This window comes from Peromyscus californicus, unplaced genomic scaffold, assembly GCF_007827085.1.
Source record: "Peromyscus californicus insignis strain IS unplaced genomic scaffold, ASM782708v3 Scaffold_4__1_contigs__length_199733344, whole genome shotgun sequence".
Classification (NCBI taxonomy): Eukaryota; Metazoa; Chordata; class Mammalia; order Rodentia; family Cricetidae; genus Peromyscus; species Peromyscus californicus.
The window spans coordinates 56,457,774-56,484,873 of NW_026294562.1; the positions used below are offsets into that span (position 1 = coordinate 56,457,774).

Genomic DNA, 27,100 nt, shown 5'->3' on the forward strand with positions numbered 1-27,100 from the left:
TCAAGGAAATGGTCAACTTTATCCCATGTAATTTATGAGTTTCATGTGTGTCTTAGTTAGGGTTATCATTGCTGTGAAGAGACACCATGACCAAGGCAACTCTTAGAAAGCATTTAATTGGGAGTTTGTTTACAGTTTCAGATGTTAGTCCATTACCATCATGGTGGGGAACATGGCCAAGGTGGCAAGCACATGGTATCGGAGAAGTAGCTGAGAGCTACATCCTGATTGGCAGGCAAAGAGAGTAGACCTCAAAGTCTACTCCTAGTGGTACACCTCCTTCAATAAGCCCACACCTCCTAATCCTCCCCAGTTTACCAGCTGGGACGAAGCATGCAAATATACGAGCCCATGGAGGCCAATCTTATCCAAACCACCACAATGTGTCATCCATGTTCAATGATACAGGACATTTTTGGCTTTTTTCTCCCCAATCCTTTTAGATTCTTTTTTCAGATGCAAAAGAAAATTACCCATCATTTCTTTAGGTCACCTAGTGTTAATAGTAATACTGATTTCAGATGCCTTTGAATGATACTCATGTGGCTCATTTAACCCCCAAAAAGAGCTTGTCTGGTAGAAAAAGATAAGAGGGAGACACTCACTACGTGACAAATCTAAAGAACACCTGTTTAAGTGCACAGTAAAAGAGAGTAGGACACAGGCCTGTCAGATGTTGGACAGGGAAGGCAGGGACAGTACAGAATGATGGAAAGAAGGATGGCAGGGAAGAGAAAATAACAGAGACCAGACACAAGCGTGGGGAGGACAGGGAGACTACGACTGAAGAGAGCAGCTGTGACCAAGTCACAACTGAGCTCTAGGAAGGCTTGTACATCATGTGAACGCTCTAAAATTTGCTTTAATACCTAACATCTTGACTCAACGCTGGTTTTCTATTTTTGTTTTGAGATAGGGTCTCATGTAGCCTAGGCTGGCCTTGAACTCTTTATATAGGCAATACAGCCCTGAACTCCTGGTCTTCCTGCTTCTATCTCCTGAGTGTTGGGATTATAGTTGTGCAACACCTTGCCCTGTTCTACAAAGTGCTAGTATGGAACCTGGAACTCTGTACTTACTAGGCAAGTACTCTGCCAACAATTCTCAAACCATTCTTAAATTTAGACACCAAAAATACAGGGCCTCCTAGATGGCTAAATGGGTAAAGGTGTTTGCTGTCAACCTGACAACCTGTCAGAGTTCCATACCATATGACAGAAGGAGAGAACTGACGCTTTTTTTTGTTTGTTTGTTTTTTGTTTTTCAAGACAGGGTTTCTCTGTGTAGCTTTGCGCCTTTTCTGGAACTCACTCTGTAGCCCAGGCTGGCCTCAAACTCACAGAGATCCGCCTGGCTCTGCCTCCCAAGTGCTGGGATTAAAGGCGTGCGCCACTACCACCTGGCAAGAACTGACTCTTTAAGTTATTCTTTGACCTACACACATACACAAACACACACTTGCACACACACCCTTGACATGCAAGACCTCTTTACCTCCAAGAGGAGAAAAAAAAAAAAAAAAAAAGAAGCTGAGTGTGATGGTGTATGCCTTTAATACAGCACTCAAGAGGTCTACATAGTTAGCTCTCTAGGAGTTCCAGGCCAGCTTTGTCTACATAATGAGTTCTAGGCCAGCCATGGCTGCATAGTGAGATCCTGTCTCAAAAAAATAAATAAAATAAAATAAAATAAAAAAGGAAGTCCATGCCTGTAGCCACTGAGAAGGCTTAGCATGTAAAGGTGACTGGTGTCAAGCTTGTCAACCTGAGTTCTGTCTGTGGGACCCACATGGTGGGGAAGGTTGACCTCGTCTCCATATGCATGCCTTGACACACACAAATAAAATCTAATTAAAATAAAAAGCACATGCTTGTTATCCTAGTTGCTTAGGAAGCTGAGGCAGGAAGATCTTTTGAACCTAGGACTTTGGAGCTAATCTTGGTTACATGGTGACACTCTAGCTGACAGAGAGAGATCAAGATCAGCAGCTCTTACGTGGCAGACACTAAACTTCAAGAGGTTATTCATTTCACAACTGAGACCTAGCAGGGCTCATTAGGAAGGAGTATCAGAAAACCATGGGGTGGCCATTGTGTCTCTGAGCTGTTGAGCCACTGATGATCATGTTGCCTCCTGGGAATCCTCAAGACCACCTCTCTGTTCCGGTTCAGATCTACTGTTTTGGGGGCAGCCTTGTTTCCTCTTTAAAATTTAAAAATAAACTGGAAATAGTTTAATACAGTTAAAAGCCAGCAGTTAATACAGTTAAAAGCAAAGCTTTTGTTTTGTACTTAAACCCCCCATTTCCCTAAATACACACAAAAAAGTAGGTGGCCTGTGTAGCTTTGGAGCCTGTCCTGGAACTCATTCTGTAGACCAGGCTGGCCTGGAACTCACAGAGATCCACTTGCCTCTGCCTCCTGAGTGCTGAGATTAAAGGCGTGTTTCACCACTGTTCTGCAGATTTTTTTATTAATTGATTTAAAAATTATCTGGATGCCTCTATGTCTTGGGGGGTGGTATGTGTATATGCGTACAGTTACTGGTAGAGGCCAAAAGTGGGTGTCAAGACACACTGAAGCTGTAGTTAGGTTGTCATGAGTCAGCCAATGTGGGTGCTGGGAACCAAGCTCATGTCCTCTGCAAGAGCAGTACATGTTCTTACCAGCATTTATTGGGTGTTACTCTTGTGAAAACAAAACTGTGTGGTGGTACACATCTATTATCCCAATATTTCAGAGGCAGAGATGGGTGGATCTCTTTGAGTTTTGGCAACCTTGGTCTACATAGCAACTTCTTGACCAGCCAGGACTACACAATGAGAACTTGTCTCAAATGAAAAAACAAAATAAAACAAAAAACAAAGAAAGATAGTAGCCAGCCAGGCCTGGTGGCACACACCTTTAATCCAGGCACTGGGGAGGCAGAGGCAGGCGGATCTCTGAGAGTTCAAGGCCAGATTGGTCTATACCGGAGGTCCAGGACAGCCAGGGCTCTGTTACACAGAGAAATCTTGTCTCAAAAGCAAGTAAGCAAACAAAAAGACACTGGAGCTGGCAAGATGGCTTACCTGTGTTTGACCCCCAGAACCCACATAAGAAGAGATGGGTGTTCATAGTGAAGACTTGTTTGTTTGTTTATTTATTTATTTAGAGACAGGGTTTGTCTGTGTAACAGTCCTGGCTGTCCTAGAACTAGCTTTGTAGACCAGGCTGGCCTCAAACTCACAGAGTTCAACCTGCCTCTGCTCTGGAGTGCTGGGATTAAAGTCGTGTGCCTCCATCGATGGGCCATAGTGAACACTTGTAATCTTAGTGGTGGAGACATAGACAAGCATATCCTTAGAGTTCCCAGGCTAGCCAGCTTAGCCTACTTGGGAGTTCCAGGTCAGTGGGAGACTTTGTCTTTAAAAGAAGAAGAAAGAGGAGAAGAAGAAAGAGAAAAGGTGTATGGCGCCTGAGGGATGACCCTGAAGATTGTGGTCTAGTCTATACTGTGTGCCTCTGTACATACACTCACAGGTAATTGTGTGTGTAGGTGTGCTACTTTCTGTGAGCAAATGCAGATAGACACTGGCACATATGTGCATAAAAAGCAGAAATGAATTTACAGATTAAGACACCAGGTTATTCCAAACAGGGACCATTTTCTCAAGGCTTCTCTAATTTTTTTCTTCCTTCCCATAAACCACTTATCGCATCTCCCTTCAGCCACAGTTGAAGCTCCATACTTCAAAGATCTAGTGGCCTTTTGGGGAATTGCCCTAGACTTTCTGGAATGGTTCTTTTTTTGTTTGTTTGTTTTTGTTTTTGGAGACAGAGTTTCTCTGTGTAGTTTTGGTGCCTGTGCTGGATCTTACTCTGTAGACCAGGCTGGCCTCGAACTCACAGAGATCCACCTGGCTCTGCCTCCTGAGCACTGGAATTAAAGGCATGTACCGCCCCCCCCCCCCCCAACCTAGAATGATTCTTTAAAACCAAAACAATAGTCCTCATAGGTCTACCCCTACTCATCAGAGCCACTATGATTTGGGGGGGGGGGGATATGATTAGCCATCTGCCTATCTCTTATTGTACCCTGCACATCTGCTTTGGTATAGTTACAAAGCCAGCCTGTAGAGACACTATTGGGTGTATTTGTTTAAATAGTCAACTCCCTATTGCAGAGTAGTTAACAAATTGTTTTCAACTGGAAAGGGTTGGGATGAAATCTGGCAAACCTTGTTCTGGTTGTAGTTCTGTTCAAAAGAAATACTGTGGGTTGAATTTGCTCTGGAGACTTCCTTGGTTTTCTTACAGTACACCTGAATTAAACTCACAAAAGGTCCCTACAAGGGCAAGACAAAGTTGAGTTACTGCTGGAGATCCTAACCTTCTAAGGTAGGGTCTTGCTATACAGCCCATGTTGGTCTTGAACTCATTATGTAGCTCAGACTGACAATCCTTCTGCATCACTCACCTTCCAGTATTGGAATTACAGGAATATGTACCACGTGGGGCCTCTCTTTCTTTCCTTTTCCTTCTTTTTTTGTCTCCAAGTATTAAGTATTTTCTGGATAAAGAGAACTAAATAAAGCAAATAGCAATGAGGCCCAACACTCAGCTAGTCTGATAGAAGCAAATTTTCTTTTAAAACAAGTGGCTGAGATTTTGTTTTGTAGCTACAGAAAGTCAGATGTCTTTGGGGCTATACCTGGCATTAGATGTAATTGTTGAGACAAGGTTGCACTATGTAGCCCAGGTTGGCCTGGAACTCATCATCTAACCCATGCTGGCTTTTTTTTTTTTTTTTTTTTTTTTTGGTTTTTCGAGACAGGTTTTCTCTGTGTAGCTTTGCGCCTTTCCTGGAACTCACTTGGTAGCCCAGGCTGGCCTCGAACTCACAGAGATCCGCCTGGCTCTGCCTCCCGAGTGCTGGGATTAAAGGCGTGCGCCACCACCCGCCCGGCCATGCTGGCTTTTTAACTCACGGGAATCTTCCTGCCTCAGCCTCTGGAGTCCTAGGAATACCTCTGTGAGTCACTACAGCTGGGTAAGAATAGTACTTTTAAAACATATTTAACTATAGCCTGGGAAACAGAAAGAGGCCTTAAATCTGGTAAAGTTTCAGCAATTATCTCTTAGCAATGCCCTAAAAAAATGAAGTCTGAAAAGCAACCGGTATCAGAATAGAGAATGACTCTGCGCAGTGACTGGCTGCAAGACGATGAGCCCATACTAGCCAATCGTTTTTGTTGTGAGACCCTTCTGTTGACAGTCGCAGAACCGCGGATCTCTTTCTCCCCGGAGCCACGCACGCGGCTTAATCTTCTATTCCAATTGTCTATCTTTAAAACAAGTTTAAGAACACAACGCTCCTTCCCTTGTCTAATAAAGATGTGAAACAAAGCAGAGAATGTCTGTAAAAATCCTGGGTGCCTGAGCAAAACTTGGTGCTTTATTAAATAATACTTTGGGTTTAAGGAGTGTCTCTACCCCCAGTTCAAACTGTGGTAGAAAAAGTATCATTTTCCCAACTGTCGATCACTAACGTCTTCCTAAGACCTAAAAGGCTGTTTGTGAACGTTCTGTGATAGATACACCGTGCTCTTCCTCTTCCATGTCAGACTCTTCAGGATCAGGCCGACGAGTTGGAAACCAAGGCAGGGGAGAAAGATTCGTGTGACACCACTCAGCAAGGGGAAGGTGCCAACCTCAGGCACTTGGATGCGTAGCGTCCAGGCCACCGTCCTTTGTGGGATTTACAATTTAAACGGGCCTCAAAGCACGAGATTGGCTGGGGAACTGCCCTGAGCGCAGTTGGGCTGCTCGCATGGCATTGCTCCGTTCCCTCTGGCTGGGCTCCGTCGACGTCCGGAGCCCGCTCGCCCGTCGGGCAGCTGTCGAGCCGCGGGAACCCGTTCGTGGGCAGGGCCGGGCAGCTTGGGCCGCCGCTGCCCCATCGCTGACCCTCGCGCGAAGCCGCGCACACAGACTGGAGACATTTTCCCGGCCGGGCCTCCCGTGCACGCCGCGGCCCTGGGGTTAGGGGACGGCCCGCGCCCCTCTCAGTGGGGGGGCGCCCCGACTCGCCGGGGGCGGGGTCACGTCCCACCCGGGCCGCCGAGGGCACCGGCGCTACGGAAACCTGAGCGTGGCCAACAGCAAGGGGCTTCCTGGGCCACCTCCCCGGGCGCCTGTGGCCCGCGGTGGCTGCGCTGGCCGCCGCCGCCCCCGAGCCGTCGTGGATCCCACTCTCGCGCACAGCACCTGGGGACACCCTTGCCAAGCGTCTGGAGCTCCCCTGAGGGAGCCGAGCCCAGGGCAGACATGCTACTACTCCCGTTTCCTGCCCCCTCGGAGCGGCACGGAGTGGGTGAGGCGGGACCGGGTCGCTGCACCGAGGAGCCCCCCGAGCGAAGGGCGGCCAGGCCCTGCAGCGGGGGTGCTGGGGCCTACTCCGGGATGGCGAGCAGGTGGGCCTCGGTCCACCGGCCGGCGCGTGAGGGAGGGCGCCCGGCGGGAACACGCCGCTTCTCTGCGCCCGTCCCCCCCACCCCCCGGGTCTGAGCAGGCCCGAGCGCGGCGCCCGCGTCGGTCCCACTCCCAGGGCATGACCCCGGGGGACCCCGCGTTGAGGCGGCCAACGGCTGCCCTGGCCCAGGCCGCCGGGCCCTGAGCTGTCTGGCTGCCTGGCCGCCTAGGGCAGAGATGGCCTGGAAGGGGAAGGGGAGATGCTTCCTACTGCTTGTGTGTGTGTGGGGGGGATGTTGTGTTTTGTGGGGGGTCGGGGGTCACAGCCCTCCCTAGAGTGGTGGGGGAGGGCGGCTGGCGCAGCCGGCCGGCGATGGGCGGGGTCACAGGCGAAGTTGGTGTGTGTGTGTGTGTGTGTGTGTGTGTTCGCGCGCGCGCGCCTGTGTGTGCGTGTGCGTGTGCGTGTGTGTGTGTGCGTGTGCGTGTGCGTGCGTGCCCAGAGTGCGGGTGTGGGGGGAGGGAGCTCGCGGAGGAGGCTCGCCGCTCGCGCGCAGGCGCAGGCGCTCGTCCGTGCTGGAGACCTGGAAGGAGGCGGGCAGGGAGCGGGGGCGGTGGGCCGGCCAGAGGGCTTGCGGGCTGACGCGAGGTGGGGAGGGCGGGGAGCCGCGTCGGCGTCGCGGGGCGCGGGCGATTCGAGGCCGACGCATCCGCGCGTGCGCGCGCCGGCCGTGTGTCGGCGTTCGGGGAGGGGGGGGGGGGGGCGCGGTGGGAGTGACGCGTGCGCGTTCACGTGTGTCCCGGAGAGCGGTAAGCGGCGCTGGGAGGCTTGAAGGAGGTGTGGGGGTGGAGAGACGACGCGGGTGGGGGGGGCCCCGGGGGGGGCGGTGAGGAGACGGCGCCTGCGCAGTAAGCCCGGAGGAGCTGTGTGTATGTGAGAATCTGACGGGTTCAAAATGGCGGCGGCTGCTTCAGCGGATCCTCCTGTGTGAGGGAAACAACACCCCTCCCTAGCAGCAGCGGCGGCAGCGGCGGGTCGCAGAGCACCTTTCCAGCTCCTGGGCCTGTCGCAGCTGTTTCTCTCCCGGGCAGGGGGCTCTCCTGGTGGAAGGACAACGACAGGGGGCCCATCCCCCGGAGTCCCTCCTCTGCGACTGGGGAGTAGCCGGGGGTGGGGGGGATCGTCCCGCAGCGCGGAGCCCCGGCTTAGGGGACGACGCGAAGGCAGCGGGGGCCCCCCAGTCAGAGCGCTTTGCTGTTCCCGCCCCCTCCGCCCCCCGGGGCCGGGGCCCGCGTTCCGGGGGGCCGGGCGGCGCGGGGAGCGTCGGCCGGGCGGATCTCAGCTGATCGGCCGCGGCTCCCGGGCTTCGGAAGCGTCTGCGGTCGGCCGAGGGTGCCGAGCGGAGGGTGTTCCTCGCGGCCGGCTTGGCCCGGGTCTCGGGCTTGGGGCTGCTGACCGCCGGCCCGGGGGGAGTCGCCGAGTGGTCTTGCTCTCCTCTCCTAACGCCTCGGACGCCGAGTCTGTAAAGCCAGAAGAGGAGGTTTGATTCAGTAACTGTTTCCTCTTTTCCGGGTCGCCCTGACCCTTTTCTGGATTCTGGGTTAATACACAGAAAAACCGAAGACGACGTTAGAGATTTAATTTTTCCTGTTTTTGGAATCTTCTCTCTTGGACAAGAACTCAAGAACAAAATCCCCGGTGAGATTTCCCCTCCCCCCTCCCCCGTCCTGGGAAGTTTGGTTCCCTGTCTTATCTAAAGACTTGATGTAAAGTTTTTATTTCTTTGCAAGGGGTGAACCATAGAAGCGGCTTTTCCCTGGGGGAGCAGTCGAGGTTTGCCGCTTTCCTGTCCAGCCCTGGCAGCACTCGTCCAGGGGGTCAGACTATGTCCCTCGCGACCGAGGCAGAGGAGGGCAGTGCCACGGACTGCTCTCGCAAACTATGTCATCGGGTCCTCTGAAAGGATTCCGTTAACGTGGCCGTAATATATTTATGAGAGGAAAACATTGGCATTCCCAATGGAAGCCATTATCCAGGAGAAAGAATATTTAGAAAAATGAAAACCCTTGCTTGGTATTATGGATTGATTGACGCTCCAGCCTGTCTTTATTTAATAGATGTTTCAGTCGTTTCATTTATTATTTACCCATCTAGATCAGATGGTGTTTTTGCCTCCTTACTGCAACTCTCGAATTTGTTTCCGAATTGAACACCTTGAGTTGAGGTGGAGGGTAGTTCTGGGAAGGCAACAATTGTGCACAGCCTTCCTACAAGGATATGGGACATTGGTTTGGAGTCTCTATAAAACCTAATTTTTCTTGCCCGCTTTTTATGAAATTAACCTCCCCTTTTTATGAAATTAACCTCCCCTTTTTTGCTCATAGTTTGTCATTACTTGTTTGAGAACTCATTTAATTAGCATCTGGATTAGTTTTGTACGTACTTCCAATTGGTCATTCAGGCTTTAGAAATAAAAGTCCTTGCTGGGTTTGGTGGCCCGCGCCTTTGATCCCAGCACTCAGCAGAGGCAGTCAGATCTCTTGTGACTTTGAAGTGAGCCTGGTCTACATGGTGAGTTCCAGGACAGCCAGGGCTATGTAGAGAGACTCTGTCTCAAAAAAAACAGAAGGGAAAAAAAGTTCTGAGCCTTTCCTCTTTTTTTTTTCTTTCTTTCTATTTATTTACTTATTTATTTCTTTATTGCTAATGTTGCCAGGAAGGAGAGTGTGTAAGTTTGAGAATGAGTTCTTATTTCTGTTCATTTCCTTTACAGTTTAGTTCCTAAGAAGGAAGAGGAAGGCAGCCCCAGAGCGGTTTCTTTACAGTCCTTTCATCAGAAGAGTGAGAGATGGAACCTGAAGAAGAAAGGATTCGCTACAGCCAGAGATTGGTTAGTATTTTCAACTCCCTTCTTTTGAAAGTAATTATTTTAGGTGACTTTGCAGTGTACCACAGGACGGGTGAAGGTAAAATAATACCTTGTTTTTTTTTGTCAAGTAGTTAGAACCTTAATTCATCCTGATTTGAAATGGAGTTACAACCTAAACTTTCATAGAAATCATTGCAAATCTACAAATCAAAGTTTTTTTGTGGATTGCAACCCAAGTAAGATTCTTAACTTGATAATACTGATTTTGTAGTAAATCTAATTGAATGTATTATATTAAACCTAAATTTTAGGAACAAACCAAAGAAGGATAGTTTTATTCAATATATTAGTATTAGTATTATTTGACTATTTAAAATTTGTAGTTTTTGAGCTGGCGTGTTAATAAGCTATGGATTTTTTTTTTTTTTTTTTTTTGGTAAGTTAACAAATTACAAATTTTAATAAGTTAACAGTTTGATAAGTTTGGAGGGTTGTTGAGGGGATTGATTGAGGACAATACTGGATGCTAATAAAGGTCTGTGTCTTAATATTTTGGAAGGAATTTATGAGATATGTTAATGAAAGAAAATTTTGTCATAGTTTGGAGGGATTAGCTTGCATGTGCATTTGGATATTTTTAGTTCTGCTTTCCTCTCAGGGTTTCTCTATTGGGTTTAAGAATTTGTTTTTATTTTTTCCTCCTTTGTCATAGAGACCATTATTAGTATTATTCACCATGTATTTATTTTGAACATTTGAATTTGTGTTTGTAGAGTGGGATAGGAGGAGAGCCACAAAATTGTATGGGAAGCTGGGCGGTGGTGGTGCACGCCTTTAATCCCAGCACTTGGGAGGCAGAGCCAGGTGGATCTCTGTGAGTTCGAGGCCAACCTGGTCTACAGAGTAAGATCCAGGACAGGCACCAAAACTACACAGAGAAACCCTGTCTCGAAAAGCAAAAAAAAAAAAAAAAAAATTGTATGTAAAATCTGCTGAACTGAAAGGCTTAGAATTTATGTGGTTTTATTTGGTTCTGTGTTTAGACTGTTTGGAAGAAAAGTGAGTAAATAGTTCCCTAGTTCATTTTCTGGTGATCCTCACTCTTAGAGAAAAGGCTGTAAGTTTCTTTATTTGGTTTTTTTGAGATACATTCTCACACTATAGCCTCGGGTGGCCTGCAATTTGTGGCAGTCCTTCTGCCTCAACCTCATGAATACTTGAATTTCAGGTGTGAACTGCTTTGCCTGCTTTCTTTTGGCTTTTTCTTTAATGTGCTTGTTAAAAAAATTTGATGTGGAAGGCTAGAGAGATGGCTCAGTGGTTAAGAGCACTTGCTGCTCTTGCAGAGGACCTGGTTTAATTCCCAGTACCACATAGAGGCTCACAACTCTTCTGACCATCTACTTACTCTTCTGACTTACTACTGGGTAGTAAGCACACACATTCACAAACATACATGCAGGCAAAATGTTTACACAAAATAAAATATCTAATTAGTTATTAATGGTTTGACATGTATTCGCAAGTGTATCTAACATGCATATGTTCTGGTCACCTGTATTTCAGGGATTTGTTTTATATCTGTAAGTCCATATCCAATTTATAAGATTTTATGCTGGATGGTGGTGGCACATACCTTAAATCCTTGTACTTGGGAGGCAGAGAGAGGTAGATCTCTGAGTTAGAGTCCAGCCTTGTTCTACAGGAGTAAGTTCCAGGACAGCCAGGGCTACACAGAAAAAAATTGTGTGTGTGTGTGTGTGTTTGTGTGTATGTATATGTCTATGTATCTATTTACTTATCTAATACCTACCTACCTATATAAATAAATATTTGTGTAATACATAGATAAAATCTTTTTTATTTTATTGTGTGTGTGTGTGTGTGTGTGTGTGTGTGTGTGTGTGTGTGTGTGTGTTTTTTCTCAAGACAGGATTTCTCTGTGTAGTCCTGGCTGTCCTGGACAACTCTATAGACCAGGCTGGCCTTGAACTCAGAGATCCACCTGCCTCTCTCTGCCTCCTGGGTGCTGAGATTAAAGGCATGTGCTACCAAACCTGATCAAATATTTATTTATAAATATAAATACATATAGTTAAAATAAATTTAAAGATTTGCTTTATTTTAGGTGTACAAGTGTCTACCTTCATGTATGTATGTATGTATGTGTACCATATGCATGCAAAGTGCAAATACCACAGAAAAGGGCACTGGATCCCTTGGAATTGGAGTACAGACTTTTGTGAGCCATTGTGTAGATGCAGTGTACTAATCCTGGGTCTCCTTCAAGAACAGCAAGTGCTCTTAACTGCTGAACCATCTCTCTAGCCTGTGGAATTAACTTTTAAAGTTTATAGAATTGTTGAACTGTTTTTTGGTTGTTTTTTTTTTTTGGTTTTTCAAGACAAGGTTTCACTGTGTAACTTTGGAGCCTGTCCTGGAACTCACTTGGTAGCCCAGGCTGGCCTCAAACTCACAGAGATCCGCCTGGCTCTGCCTCCCGAGTGCTGGGATTTAAAGGCGTGCGCCGCCGCCGCCGCCGCCGCCGCCGCCGCCCGGCTGTTGAACTGTTTTGATAGATACCTAAAAGATCTTAAGAGTCTAGTGTTTAAAAGGAAAAGCCTTTTCAGCAAACAAAACTTCTCACATTTTTAGCAAAGTACAGAAGTCTTGTGGTAAGGCTAACTAGAGATTCTGTGACTTTTGTCCTGGTGAGATTTTTTTCTTTTCTTTTTTTTTGTTAATTATGTAAGGTAATTTCTACCTGTGGTATGCCACCCTTACTAGTATATTTCTTCTTAGAATATACTATGAACTATTGCACAGTGTCGTGTAAAATAATACACTGTATGTTTTACGACCATCTTTCTTAGGATTTTGCATAGTAATTTTGAGGCTTAGAGTGACTGATGTCTCTTCCTTTCTCAGTCAATGTCAAAATTATATCTCAATTATAAATGCCTTCCATAAAGGACTTTTTTTGTATGTGTGTACATTTGTGTATGTGTATATGCTTGCATGTGGAGGCCTTGATCACTTCGCTTTGTCTATTTTGTGTGTTTCCATACCCATATTTTTGCTGTTGTGCTCACCTGGAATGTAAGTGTGGAGGCCAGATGTTGACATTTAAATGTCTTCCTCTACTGCCCTCACTGTATTTTTATTTTTATTTTTTTTGGTAAAGGGGTTTTAGCTAAACTGACTGGCCAGCAAGTTCCCAGACTCTGCCTTTTTGTGTCTCCCTTAGCCTTGGGTTTACAGATGTTCCTGACCACATTCAGCTGTTCAGCTTTCACATTGGAGCCATCTTCCAGCCCTTTTTTTTTTTTGGAGCTAGGGTCTTATATAGCTAGGTTGGTCTAAGACCCTTTATATCTTTGTATATAGCTGAGGATGACCTTGTGACATTGAACTGATGCTTCTTCTACCTCTGAATGCTGGGATTATAGACATGATCCACCATGCTCACTCAGCTTTTCACCAGAGTGCAGAAGATCAAACTGAGGTCTTTGTGCTTGCAGGACAAACACTTTACCGACTGAGCCATCTCTCCAGGCCCTTATAACATAACTTTTAAAAATTAATATATATATTAATATATATATTTAACATTTATCTTAAAAAATAGGGTTTACTATGTAAATAAGGGTGGCCTCAAGTTTGTAGTAATCCTGCTTCTCTCTCCATCATGAGTGTTGGGATTGCAGGCACTATTAACGGGTTTCAAGTAAGATACTATTTTTTGTTGTTGTTGTTTTTGTTTTTTGAGACAGGGTTTCTCTGTAGTTTTGGTACCTGTCCCGGATCTCGCTCCGTAGACCAGGCTGGCCTCAAACTCACAGAGATCCGCCTGGCTCTGCCTCCTGAGTGCTAGAATTAAATGCGTGCGCCACCGTCGCCCAGCAAGATACTATATTTTTCAGTGAGTTTTAAGACTTATGTGAAGGTTCAGTTCCTAGCAGCTCCCCTTCCCCCCTATAGTGACTCACAACCACTTGTAACTCTGGTTCCAGGGATTTTGATGCCCTCTTAAGATCTGCATGAGCTCTTGCATGTACATGCTACACACATATACATACACACAATAAATAAATGTAAAAAAGTAAAAATACTGATTCTATTCTTTCTTGTCCTTAAAAGAGTTATAGGTAAAGATAAAAGAAGTATCACAGTGTGATAGGAAAAATAGCTCATTATTACTGGAGAGTAGCACACAGTAGTTGAATGTGCAGTTGGTCCTTTATGAGTTCCTAATTCAACCAGCCATGGTCCACCAACACTTGAAAAGAGAATGTGTCTGTGTTGACCATGTACAGACATCTTTGTTATTAGTCCCATACAGTTAATGATTACAGTGATTGTCATAACATTGAGGACAAACATACCATGTGTATTGTATACCTATGAGTTAGTCATGTAGTAGGTTATGTCTGTACAAGTGTGCTCTGTGATGTTAGCAGGATAGTGAAATTACCCACTTAAGAGTGCATTCTCAAGCCGGGCGGTGGCGGCACACGCCTTTAATCCCAGCACTCGGGAGGCAGAGCCAGGCGGATCTCTGTGAGTTCGAGGCCAGCCTGGGCTACCAAGTGAGTTCCAAGAAAAGGCGCAAAGCTACACAGAAAAACCCTGTCTCGGAAAAAAAAAAAAAAAAAAAGAGTGCATTCTCATTGTATCTTTTTTTTTTTTAAGAGTGTGTCTCTGTCTTTAAGTGATGCCAAATGATTTGCTAATTTATTTTTTAGCATCCTTTAAGGTGGATTCCTTGTTAGCTTTTTGGTTTTTTAAGACAGGATTTCTCCATGTTGTCTTGGCTGTCACTCTGTAGACCAGTCTGGCCTTAAACTCAGAGACCTGCCTGCGCCCTCTCCTACCCCCGCACCCCTTGAAGGCTGGCACCACTGCTGCTCAGCTAATAAGGTAGATTCTATGATTGCCTTTTACAAATTTGGAAACAGGCATAATGCCTTAAGTAATTTGTCCTGGGTTATCTAGCTAAGAAGGGACAGAGCTAGAATTCAAAGTTGGCAGTCTGGTTAAGCTCTACTAAACTGTTCAACTTCGTTGGTGGTACTTTTTCATGTTTTGCTGATGAATGAATTTCAAGTATTTACCAAATAATCTTTCTCATTCAGGAGATTCATTCAATTAAATATTTGTTGAGTGCTTATGCTGAGCCAGACACTTAAATTTTCAAATACTGTAGTGTCAGGTACTGCTGAATACTTTGAGGAAATTATGAGGGTAATGAGATGCTTGTAGAGTCAGGAACACTTTTTTTAGATTCGGTAGTCACTGAAAGGTTCTCTGAAAAGATGGCATTTTATATTGAGATCGGAAGCTACTCTTGTGGAACGAGCTAATTGAAAGTCTTAAATAGGAATGAGAAAGTATTAGTAACATTTAACCATGTATCGGACTGTATGGAAAGGCTCTTAGGATAGAGTAATATGCAAAGTAGACGTGGTCTGTTTGCTGTGGGATCTCTACTTTGGTGAGTCAAACATTAAACAAATGCTTGTACTAGTCATGTTAGTTATGGTTATACAGAGGACTACAGAGAAATACAGCATGCAGTCTGTTTAATAGTAACCTAATCTAGTCTACACTAAGTAATGGGGCTGAAGTATCAGAAGATACTTTCACTAAGAGTGTTTAGAGTTGAGACCTGAATGAGGTGAGAAAAAGATAACTAGGCAAAATCGAGGAGTGATTATTACACACAAAAAAATCCCAAAACTGGAAAGAATTTGACAAATTTTGAGAGACCTTTCAAGCAGTTAAAACACTAAAAAGGTCAGTTTAACTGTAGAGATGTAAGTGAAGGAGTTAAAATATTGACAAAATATTATGAATGTTGTGGGAAGACAGAGACTCAACAGGGTATAGTATGTTTAGATTATAATATCTGTGACTGAATTGCAGAAAGAATTGGAATTGCTAAACTTAGACCAACCAAGGGAGAGTGCAGGAATGGTTTTGTGACCAGTTAGGACACTGCGGTGGTTCAAACAGTATGTTGGTATGGAATTGTTGAGAACTGATAGGAGAATTCAAGGGAATGATTTGAAAAATACTTATAGAAAGCATCATAGGTTTTTCACTTATTAGATATTTTCAGAATGAATGTAAAGGAGGTGTAGATGTGATTCCCAGGTTTCCTCCTTTATGACTTACAGTGTAGTACATTCATTAAGATAAGAGCACACTTTTTTACTTTTTTGTTTTCCTAGCCCGCCCCCCCCCCCCCCCCCCCCCCGCCCCCCCCCCCCCCCCCCCCCCGCCGCCCCAAGTTTCTCTGTAACAGCCCTGGCTGTCCTGGAACTTACTTTGTAGACCAGGCTGACCTGGAACTCAGATCCATGACTGCCTCTGTCTCCTAAGTGCTGGGATTAAAGATGTGTGCCACTCACACCAGGCCCAATTTTATTCTCTAAAAGTCAATTTGCAGTAATTATATATTGAAGGAAATCTCTTGGATCCTTGTTTTGCCTGTGCCTCATGATATCTAACTGAATACAAGATAGAAAATTCAGTTTTGTCTGTGTAGTATGTTACTGCAGCCAAGCATGATTCTTTTTCATGGCATATACATTGCATAGTACCATTTATATCATTGAAACTCTCATATTACTGGATGGTTAACTGAATACACCAAGGACAAATGAGAATGTAACACAATTAATTTAATGTGTTCTGTGGTAAAGTGCTGGTGGCAGTACTATAATTATCAAGAGAGTGGTGTTCAGGAAAAAGTCAAAGGGAAGGGGGGGTGCCAAGGAATGATAACTTGTTATGTCTTTTTGCTTCACTTCTGGTTGTTAGAGAAAGACAGACTGTTCATGTTCCTTGAACCATTGAGTTACTTTTGCTCTGCTACTATGTTCTCCAGTTTACTGTCATAATTGGTTTGGTTACCCTGGTTCTTTGATAACTGGAAAATGGTTTCCCTGGATAGCAGCAGGCATGACTACAGTATAAGACATCCTGAAGACATTAATTTGGCAGTCTTTTGGTCTTGCAGAGCTGAATGCTAGTCTACTAAGATCTTCCCTTTTACTTTAAAAGAGAAAACAATGTCAGTTTAACAGTAATTTAATCTGTAAACACTTCTATTACATGCAAGAATTCTCCTATTTCTGCAAAGACTATTTTAATTTGTATATGGACTGCTATGGGATTATCCTTTATGCTTACTTAACTTTTTCTCTGGAAAGCATTTATTTTAATATTATTATTTTATTTTTAATTAAAAATTTTTTTTCGGGGCTGGAGAGATGGCTCAGAGGTTAAGAGCACTGGCTGCCCTTCCAGAGGTCCTGAGTTCAATTCCCAGCAACCATATGGAGGCTCACAAACCATCTATAATGAGATCTGGTGCCTCTTCTGTCATGCAGGCATACATGCAGACAGAACCCACTGTGTACATAATAAATAAATATTTAAAAAAAAAACCTTTTCTTTTTCAAGACAAGGCCTCATTATGTAGTTTTGGCTGTCCTGGAACTTACTATGTAGACCAGGCTGGCCTTGAACTTACAGAAATCTGCCTGCCTCTGCTTCCCCAGTGCTGGGATTAAAGTGTATATCACTATGTCTGGTAAGCATTTAATTTAATTAATTTATTTGGTTTTTCTTTTTTAAATAACCACTTTTTTTCTTTAAAGATTTATTTATTTATCATGTATACAGCATATATGACTGCAGGCCAGAAGAGGGCACCAGATCTCATTACAGATGGTTGTGAGCCACCATGTGGTTGCTGGGAATTGAACTCAGGACCTCTGGAAGAGCAGTCAGTGCTCTTAACCTCTGAGCCATCTCTCCAGCCCCTATTTGGTTTTTCAAGACAGGGTTCCTCTGTGTAATAGCCCTGGCTGTCCTGGAACTCGCTTTGTGGGCCAAGCTATTTTCAAACTTGCAGCAATCCTCCTGTCTCTGTCTCCCGAGTGCTGGGATTAAAGAGGTGTGCTACCAAGCCCAGTTAAGCATTTTATTTTTAAGATTTATTTTAAAGTCTGGCGGTGGTGGCGCATGCCATTAATTCCAGCACTTGGGAAGCAGAGGCAGGCGAATCTCTGTGAGTTCGAGGTTAGCCTGGTCTACAGAGAGAGTTCCAGGAAAGGTGCAAAGCTACACAGAGAAACCCTGTCTTGAAAAAACAACCACCAAAAAAAAAAATTTTTTTTTAAAAATATTATTTGTGTATATGTGGGAGTATGCTTTCAGAGGCCAGAAAAGAGTAGGCATCAAATACACTGGCACTGGATTAAAGATGCTTGTGAGCTGCTTGACATGTGCACTAGGAACTGAACTGAGGTCTGTCTGCTAAACATTCGGGTCTCCAAGCACTCTTGACCACCAATAATAATCAGTATGCCTTGTGTCCTTGGAACCCTGGCTGGGACTACTAGCTAATAAAGAAAGGACAGATACATGTACACAAAAGCTGGAGTCAGGCGGGCTATGATGAAGTGGCACCAACTATGCAGCAGCCTAGAACGTTAGCACCTTTATTATGTACAGAACAAGGTGAGTTAGCAAGTCTGGGTAGGAGATGTCTATAGGTGAGAGCAGTCTCAGACTGTAAACATTGGCAGAAGGAGCCGACGGTGGTGGTACATGTCTTTAATCCCAGCACTTGGGAGGCAGAGGCAGGCGGATCTCTGTGAGTTCAAGGCTAGCCTTGGCTACAGAGTGAGTTCCAGGACAGGTTCCAAAGCTACACACAGAGAAACCCTGTCTCTGGGGGGAAAAAAATTGGAGAAAGGAGCTGAGTTTTTTTAGTTTTTCAACATTCAAACTTGACCAGAGGAAGGCTTTGTCATCCCTTTGAGCCTTACTGGAGTGTGGGGAGGAGCTTTGCTGTCCTATGGATCTGAGGCATTGTGTCCTTGACGCCATGTCAAGAATACACATTAACTCAGGACTTACCTGTTCCTGCACATTCACTCAGGGCTTCCTCCACTCCCCAACACTTTACTAAGCAAGTCATCTCTCCGGTGCTATGACAGTGTCTTTCCCCAGGTCAGAGCTTCCTATTAAGTTCTTATAGCATAGAATATCTTTTATGCTTAGTACTTACCAGAATCTGCATTTTATTTTTGTTTTTGTTTTTGTTTTTTTAATTTTATGTGTATAAGTGTTTTGCCTGCATGTATTTAAGTGTGCTGCATGCATGCCTGGTGTCCTCAGAGGCCAGAAGAGGGCACTGGATCCCCTATAATTGGAGTTAAGGACCTCTGTAAGTACCTTATAGATTCTAGGAACTGAACTGGGTCCTCTCTAATAGCAACAAGTAATCTTAATATCTGAATTCAGCTCCCTTATTTTTATTTTTTTAACAGATAACAAAAGAACATAATGAAGTGTCATGTGGTGATTGGTAAATTCACAAGAATTGGCATTTTAAACCAAGTGTGGTGGCACATGCCTTTAGTCTTAGCACTGGGGAAGCAGAGGCAGAAGCAGGTAGATCTCTATGAGTTTGAGGCCACCTTAGTCTACATAGAGTTCCAGGATAGCCAAGCTAGATAGTGAGACCTATCTCAAACCAGCCACCTGGCTTTTTAGAGAATGTATTTTTTTTTTTTTTAAAGATTTATTTATTATGTATGCAGTGAGTGTTCAGCCTGCAGGCCAGAAGAGGGCACCAGATCTCATTCTAGATGGTTGTGAGCCACCATGTGGTTGCTGGGAATTGAACTCAGGACCTCTGGAAGAACAGTCAGTGCTCTTAACCTCTGAGCCCATCTCTCCAGCCCGAGAATGTATTTTTAATTATGTGTATGTGCATGTGAGTTCAGGAGCCCACAGATGAGGCTGTCATCCAGAGGCGTCCAATCCTTCTGGAGCTGAAGTTACAGGTGCTTGTGAGCCACTCAACATGGGTGCTAATAAACAAACTCGGGTCATCTACCAGAACAGTGCCCTCAACCACTGCCTGCTCTCCAGCTCCCAGGAGTTCTGGGATTAAAGCCATGCAGCACCACCACACCTAGATGCCTTTTTTCTTCCATTTTAAGATAAGAGCTCTCTCAGTAGCCCAAGCTGGCCTAAAAACCCATGGTAATCTTCCTATCTCCGCTCTTGATAGGATTATAGACATGAGCCATCATGCTTGCCTAAATTCTACTTCAGTAAACATTTTTAAAAATGTTTAATGTGCATAGTGTTTTGCCTTCATATCTTGCAGAGGCCAGAAGAGGAACTGGAGCTGTGAGCCACAGTGTAGAGTTCTTGGTTCATTAATGCCCTTGCAAGTTCCAGTTTGACTCAGGATAGCAAAGACATAAGTAGGGACTTGTTTTGAATATATTATTAGAATGACCACATGGATTCCATAAAAGGACATATTTAGGGGATATAACTTACTTATAATTATAAAAAAACAGAATCACCTGAAAGCAACCTTAGCAAGATTGCTGGCTCCCCATTCCCAGATTTCTGATTAAGTCTGGCACAAGATCTGAGCATTCTGTTTCCACCCATTTCTCAGATAATGGGGTCAGGGACCACATATTAAAAGTAACTAGATGTAATGTCATATACTTGTAGTCCAAGCCCCTGGGACAAGATGGAGGCCAAAGGACAAGATTTGAGACCTGTCTAGGCCATATGAGTATGTGGGGACAATGTGAGGAGGGAGTGAAAGAAGGGAGGATTTTAAAAAACAAGAGCCCGTTAGTTAGATGGTTCAACAGGTACTTGGCCACCAAGCCTCATGAACTGAGTTCCATCTGATCTCTTGGGAGGCCACCTGATGTTCATAGTTATATAAATCTCAAAACAGAAGTTTTGGAACAGGGCATGTGATACACCCTATAATCTCAGTACTTGGGAGATGAAAACCAGAGGAACAGGAGTTCAAGGGTATCCTTGGCTAAATAGTGATTTCAAGGCTAGCCTGGGCCATATAAAACCCTGACTCAAAAAATTTTATGTCAATTTTTGGTGATGGGGGTTTATTATTTTACTAGTTATGCTTTTTTTGGGGGTGTTGGTTTAATTATTTTACTAGTTATGCTTTTTTTTTTTAAAGAGCATAAATATTTATTTGTAACAAAGGAGTTTGGCCAGGCGGTGGTGGTGCACGCCTTTAATCCCAGCACTCGGGAGGCAGAGGCAGGCGGATCTCTGTGAGTTCGAGGCCAGCCTGGACTACCAAGTGAGTTCCAGGAAAGGCGCAAAGCTACACAGAGAAACCCTGTCTCGAAAAACCAAAAAAACAAAAAAAAAAACCAAAGGAGTTTGTGTACAGTGTTGAAAATCTACAACTTCTTGTTAAATTCACATTTGCACTTCATCTTTTTTTTTTTTTTTTTTTTGGTTTTTCGAGACAGGGTTTCTCTGTGTAGCTTTGCGCCTTTCCTGGAACTCACTTGGTAGTCCAGGCTGGCCTCGAACTCACAGAGATCCGCCTGGCTCTGCCTCCCGAGTGCTGGGATTAAAGGCGTGCGCCACCACCCCGCCCGGCTTGCACTTCATCTTTTTAAACAAACTTTTATAATCATTATTTTATGCAGATACAGATATAGATATGTAAATACAACATCGAGTTCAGTAGTCCTTCAGCATTTTCCACTTAAATGGTTTTGTGTGTGTGTGTTTCTGAACATAAAAAACAGGTTATAATTCCAAAGTCCAGAGTTACTAGAAAATATTTTCTCTGTAGAAAATAGTAAAAATGATAACATTTCCCAATAAACCCTTTTAAGCCAAATAATAGCTGAATTATACTGGGATACAGAAGAAACCTATCTTGATCTGTTCAGAGAGCTATGTTTTACTTAAGTTGTGTAAGTGAGATTCCTATTCATCTTCCCCTTCACTGTTTGATTTATGGCAGACATTTTTCTATAGGCTAATCCATAATCTAAAAAGATTTTAGCCTCCCCTCCTGAAAGTACAGCCAGCATATCCTTTCATCAGCTTGATACGGTACAAATTCTTAACCCTAATAGTGAAATGTTTCACTTATGCATGCCCAGTGATTGGGCAAAACCAAAACATTATAGGCCACAGTCATCCTAGGGTCCTCTCTGCTAGGTAGCCTCCCTGGAACTGTGGGCTGCAGCCTGATTTTTTTTTTTTTCTTTTTGCCTGATTTAAGTATGTGTACCTTGTACATGCGCAGTGCGCTCAGAGATCAGAAGAGGGCATCAGATCCCCTTGAGTTATAGATAGTTGTGAGCTACCATGTGGGTGATGGGAATCAAACCCAGGTCCTCTGCAAGAGTGGCAAATGCTCTTAACGCCCCCCCCCCCAGCACCTAAAAAGACCATTCTTTAATACACAAAAAATAGAAAGGACTTCAAAGAAATTCAAATAAATATTCATTGGCTGTAATTATGTTTACTTTTTCTCCGTGCTAATTAGTCTGTCGCTTTTTACTTATTTTTGTGAGACAAGGTTTCTCTATGTAGCTTTTGCTGGCCTGGAACTCCCTATGTAGACCAGACTGGCTTTGAACTCACAGAGATATACCCCCTCTTCTTCCAGAGTGCTGGGATTAAAGGTGTGTGCCACTGTGTCCAGCACTGGTCTGTCTTGCTCCCTTCCATCAATTTGGTAAGACATAAAAAAAAATAAAAATTAAAAAAAATAACTTTATGGCAACTTAATTGGAAGAAGATTAAAAAGGATTTTCCATTTCCTATATCTCCAGTAATGAAAGTTAGATAGTTAGATACACTGGTTGTATAAATACTAGAAACTTTGTTGTTTTGATTTTAGGGATAGGGTCTTGATGGGTAGCTCAGGCTGGCCTGGAATTTTTTTGGGGTGTGTGTGTGTGGTGGGGAGACAGGGTCTCTCTGTGTAGCTTTGGCTGTCCTAATGAAACTTCTGTGTAGACCAGGTTGGAACTTTGGACCCTATCTGTCTCAGCCTCCTGAAAGCTGGATTGTAAGTGCGTGCTACCACTCCAGGTTAAAGAAAATAAATTCAAAATATAGTCATCGTTACTATTTTAGCCTGTTTCCTTCCAGTTGTTTTCCATACATTCAAGGGAGTTTGGAGTTTTATATGCTGTCTTGCAGTTTATAGTAATTTTCCATATCATTAAAAGCACATGTGAAAAAGTATTAAAAGTTATACTGCCATTTCCTAGAGCTTATTTCTCTGTTAATAAATATTAGGACATTGAAAACAAAACATAAACGGACATGGTGACACACACTTATAATTCCAGTACCTAGTTGGCCTAGGCAGGAAGTTGGAGCATTCTAGGTCGTATAGGATACATAGTAAGAAGCTGTTTGGAAAAAAAAAAAAATTCAGTGGCAGTGAGTTTTTTTATATTTGTTTTTAATCTTATATCCGTATCATTCCTACAAGTATACTAAAGTTGTGTTCTGAAAAAACTATGGAAATTTCAAAGATACTCCAAAAGTCTATTCCATCACTAGCTCAGATGCCATCATATGAAAAACTTCTTTCATCTACATTTTCCATTTCATTTAAATTTTTGTTTTTGTTTTTTTTGAAACAGGGTTTCTCTGTAGCTTTGTGCCTTTCCTGGATCTCACTCGGTAGACCAGGCTGGCCTCAAACTCACAGAGATCCGCCTGGCTCTGCCTCCCAAGTGCTGGGATTAAAGGCATGCGCCACTACCGCCCGGCTCATTTAAAATATTCTGAAATCAGTTCTAGGTACTTTTATTTCATAGGTAGCACTGAATACTTTGCATATGTTTATCAATCTATTCTTTCATAAGTACCTTTTTTGGCATTGTTGGGACTGTTTGCTGAAGGACTTTATTAGCACTGGCTTAGGTGCTAAACTGGCTAAAACAGAAATAGTCTCTGTTCAGCTTCTGAACAGAAGTATACATTGGTATCATACATAGAAAAAGGACATGAAACGTCATATAGTTCAGTAAATAATTGAAAAAAATCAATACCTGTGTAACTGCCATGCAATCAAGATTTGGCGTTGTAGTCTGGGCATGAGCATGGGCCTATATAAATCCAGCCAGCACTCAAGTAGCTAAAGGAAGAGGATCAGGAATTCAAGATCATCCTTGGCTACATAGTGAGAACTTGTCTTAAATCCCACCTAAATACTGGAATAGTTCCTACCTCAAAAGTTTCCTAATGACTCAGTGGAATTTTTTTTTTTTTCTTGATTTTTCAAGACAGGGTTTCTCTGTGTAGCTTTGTGCCTTTTCTGGAACTCTCTCTGTAGCCCAGGCTGGCTTTGAACTCACAGAGATCCTGGCTCTGCCTCCCGAGTGCTGGGATTAAAGGCTTGTGCCACCACCGCCTGGCCTCAGTGGATTTCTTTTAAGATTTATTTGTGTGTATGTGCATGCACACCCAAGAGGGAGAGGGTCTTTATGAGTATGCACATGTGTGTAGGGATGTATGGAGGCTAGAAGAGATGTCCTTTTCTTTTTTCTTTTTTTTTTTTTCTTCCCCAAGAAAGGGTTTCTCGGTGTAGCTTTGGCTGTCCTGGAAGCCACTCTGTAGTCCAGGTTGGCCTCAAACTCATAAAGATCCACCTGCCTCTGCCTCCCAAGTGCTGGGAATAAAGGTGTGGGCCACCACTGCCTGGCCTGGGGTGTCTTTTTCTTACCATTGTCCATGTATTCCTTTGAGGTAGAGTTTCTCCCTGAACCTGAGCTTTGCATTTTCTAGGCTAGATTGGTAACAAACAATCTCAGGGATCTTTCTGTCCTGTGCCTACCCCTTAATCTCTACTTGAATGTACCATGGGATACCCAGTCTGTTAGGTCATTACTGCAATCCAGACTGGTCCTCACAGCAAGCCCTTAGCCATTGAGCCATCTCCATTTCTGGATTTTAAACAAAACAAAACAAAACGGTGCGTGTGTTGGGGTGGGGGAGGTAATGTGTATTAGCAGTCAAGCAACTATCCTGAGATGCTTATATACACACTGAGCACTCTGTGTTAATTTCTGTGCTTAAATCTTTAAGCTCTTTCAAATAAACCCTTCTCTGTTTCATTGAAAAACAACAAACACAATTCAGCCAATGTGGCAGTGTATACTTTTAATCCCAACACTTAGGAGGCAGAGGCAGGTCTCATTTACAGATGGAGTTCTAGGACAGTCAGGGCTACAGAGAGACCCTATCTTGAAAAACAAAAAGCGAAATAAAACAAAAAGTGTAATTCTAGGGGGGTGCAGGGATGGCTCAGCAGTTAAGAGCCCTGGCTGTTCTTGCCGAGGACCTGGGTTCTATTCCCAGAACCCACACAGTGGCTCACAACCCTCTGTAACTATAGTTCGAGGGCATCTGGAGCTGCCTTCTGGCCTCAGAGGGTACCACGCATAATGTACAAACATACATGCAGTGAAACACTCATACACATAAAAAAAATTAAAAATTTATTTTAAAACAATTCTATTATCACTGGTAAACAGAACAGTTTAAAATATTTCCATTGCTCAAATCTCTCCAATTGCCGCTTTTGCAGTGGTTGGTTGGTTCAGATCAGGAGTCAGGGTCTATCTACTTATCCTGTGTTGTTGATAAATGCCTAATTCTGTCTGTCTGCCTGTCTCTCTCTTCTCGAGACAGGATTTCTCTGTGTTTCTGTGTAGCCCTGACTGTCCTGGAGCTTGCTCTGTAGACCAGGTTGGTCTTGAACTCAGAGATCCGCCTGCCTCTGCCTCCCCAGTGCTCCTCTTTTTTTTTCTTGTGTGTCTGGGTAAGTGGTCACCTTTCTGTAGAATTTAATCTTTTCTGGATTTCGTTGACTGCATATTCATCATGGTTTATTTTCTTTTATTTTTTAATTTTGAGACAGCGTCTCAGTATCACTGTGTTGGTATTGAACTCATGGTGATCCTCCTGCCTTAGCGTTATAAGTGCTGTGATTATAGGTGTGTGCCATCATTGTGCTAAACAATTTTTAAATCACACTTTCCTGTTATGGTTTTGTCTTGTGTTATTAAAAATATGATCTTAGAGCCGGGCGGTGGCGGCGCACGCCTTTAATCCCAGCACTCGGGAGGCAGAGGCCGGCGGATCTCTGTGAGTTCGAGGCTAGCCTGGGCTACCAAGTGAGTTCCAGGAAAGGCGCAAAGCTACACAGAGAAACCCTGTCTCGAAAAACCAAAAAAAAAAAAAAAATATGATCTTAGAGCTCTCTTTTTGAGGGGAAATGTGATAATACCCCATTTTGCTCATCAGAAAATGGCTCAGAGAAGTAAAATGACTTGCCCTAAAGTTCAACACCTATTGAATGGCAAAGATGAGAAGTCTTTGATACTGCACTCAGCTACTTTTTCCTAAAGCTCTCTACCTGGTCTTACTTTTGGATCTTTACATATGCAATTCCTTTTTTATTGACCATATTTCCTTCTTTTAACTATATGCATCAGGTCTTAGCTAAGATGTTATAGTAGCCTCTTGAGGGTTCTAACATCTTCATTCCTACTAGATGAAAGTTCCTCTTCTGGGGCTGGAGATATGGCTCAGAGGTTAAGAGCACTGGCTGCTCTTCCAGAGGTCTTGAGTTCAATTCCCAGCAACCACATGGTGACTCACAACCATCTACAGTGAGATCTGTTTCCCTCTTCTGGCCTTCAGGCATACATGCAGGCAGAACACTGTATACATAATAAATAAAAAATAAATAAATAGCCGGGCGGTGGTGGCGCACGCCTTTAATCCCAGCACTCGGGAGGCAGAGCCAGGCGGATCTCTGTGAGTTCGAGGCCAGCCTGGTCTCCAAAGCGAGTTCCAGGAAAGGCGCAAAGCTACACAGAGAAACCCTGTCTCGAAAAACCAAAAAAAAAAAAAAAAAATAAAAAAATAAATAAATAAATAAATAAATCTTTAAAAAAGGTTCTAAAAAGTTCCTCTTCTATTATTTTAATGTGGATGTTCTGTTGTCAGAGGAAAAATAATCCCACTATTGTCTTTCTACTTGCTCTATATTTTGAAGACAAGAACTATGAGTGTTACTTACTGATCAGAGTAGTAACAGTGCCTGGTGCATGTCAGATATTAAAAAAAAAATAAAAACAGTTGTGTGTAATTCTGTCCCTACTTGTGTTTTATTTATTTATTTTTTTCAAGTTTTGCCATGTGGGGTAATCATATTTATGAAAAAAGATTTGACATCTGGATTATAAGCAAGATCAGAATGAACTACCTTGAATTTTTGTAGTACTTAAACGCTTTTCAATGTGTGTTTATTTAATTTTATTCATGCCACAACCATGTGAATAGTCAAATTAGTACCAGTAAAACCACTGTCAAAAAAATTGAAGAAAGTCAAGAGAGAAGGAGACCCAGGCTGGGCAACCACACTATATGCTTGTAATTTCAGCCAGCCTGGTCTACATTGGGGAGACCTTGCAAAAAAGAAAGAGAGGAGGGGCTGGAGAGATGGCTCAGTGGGTAAGAGCACTGACTGCTCTTCCAGAGGACCCAGGTTCAATTCCCAACACTCACATGGCAGCTCACAACTATCTCTATTTCCAGAGCTGGGAAACCTGCACGGTTTGTCCCCTACCTACTTGTGATAGATATTTTTGGTGTTGTATACTTTGGTCTCATAATGTATTTAACTTTATAATTTCTGTGTAGCACCATATGTTCTGTTTGTGGTAGTTTTTGTTTTGTTGTTTCATCTTTGAGACAGAATCACATGTAGTTCATGTTGGCTTTGAACTTGTTAGGTAGCAAAGGATGACCAGGAATAATCTAATCTTCTTGCCTTCATTTCCTTAGTGCTAAAATTACAGACTTGAACCATGGTGCCTTACTTTATGCAGTTCTAGGGATTGTCTTGCATATCAGGCT

At 43.6% G+C, this 27,100-nt stretch overlaps 1 protein-coding gene across 2 annotated transcripts in view; it reads left to right on the top strand.

Annotated features, from left to right (window-relative positions):
* Nucleotides 1-8,034: 8,034 nt before the first annotated feature.
* The window catches only part of Kdm2a (lysine demethylase 2A), an 85,082-nt gene continuing 66,016 nt past the window's right edge, over nucleotides 8,035-27,100 (top strand). Inside the window, exons 1-2 of one of the 2 annotated variants that reach the window (XM_052761202.1) lie at nucleotides 8,035-8,148; nucleotides 9,224-9,340. In XM_052761202.1, coding sequence (XP_052617162.1) covers nucleotides 9,299-9,340 — 42 coding nt within the window. In that variant the 5' untranslated portion in view covers nucleotides 8,035-8,148; nucleotides 9,224-9,298. Of the gene's footprint in view, nucleotides 8,149-9,223; nucleotides 9,341-27,100 lie in introns of those variants that run through there. The other variant, XM_052761203.1, reaches the window with a different exon arrangement.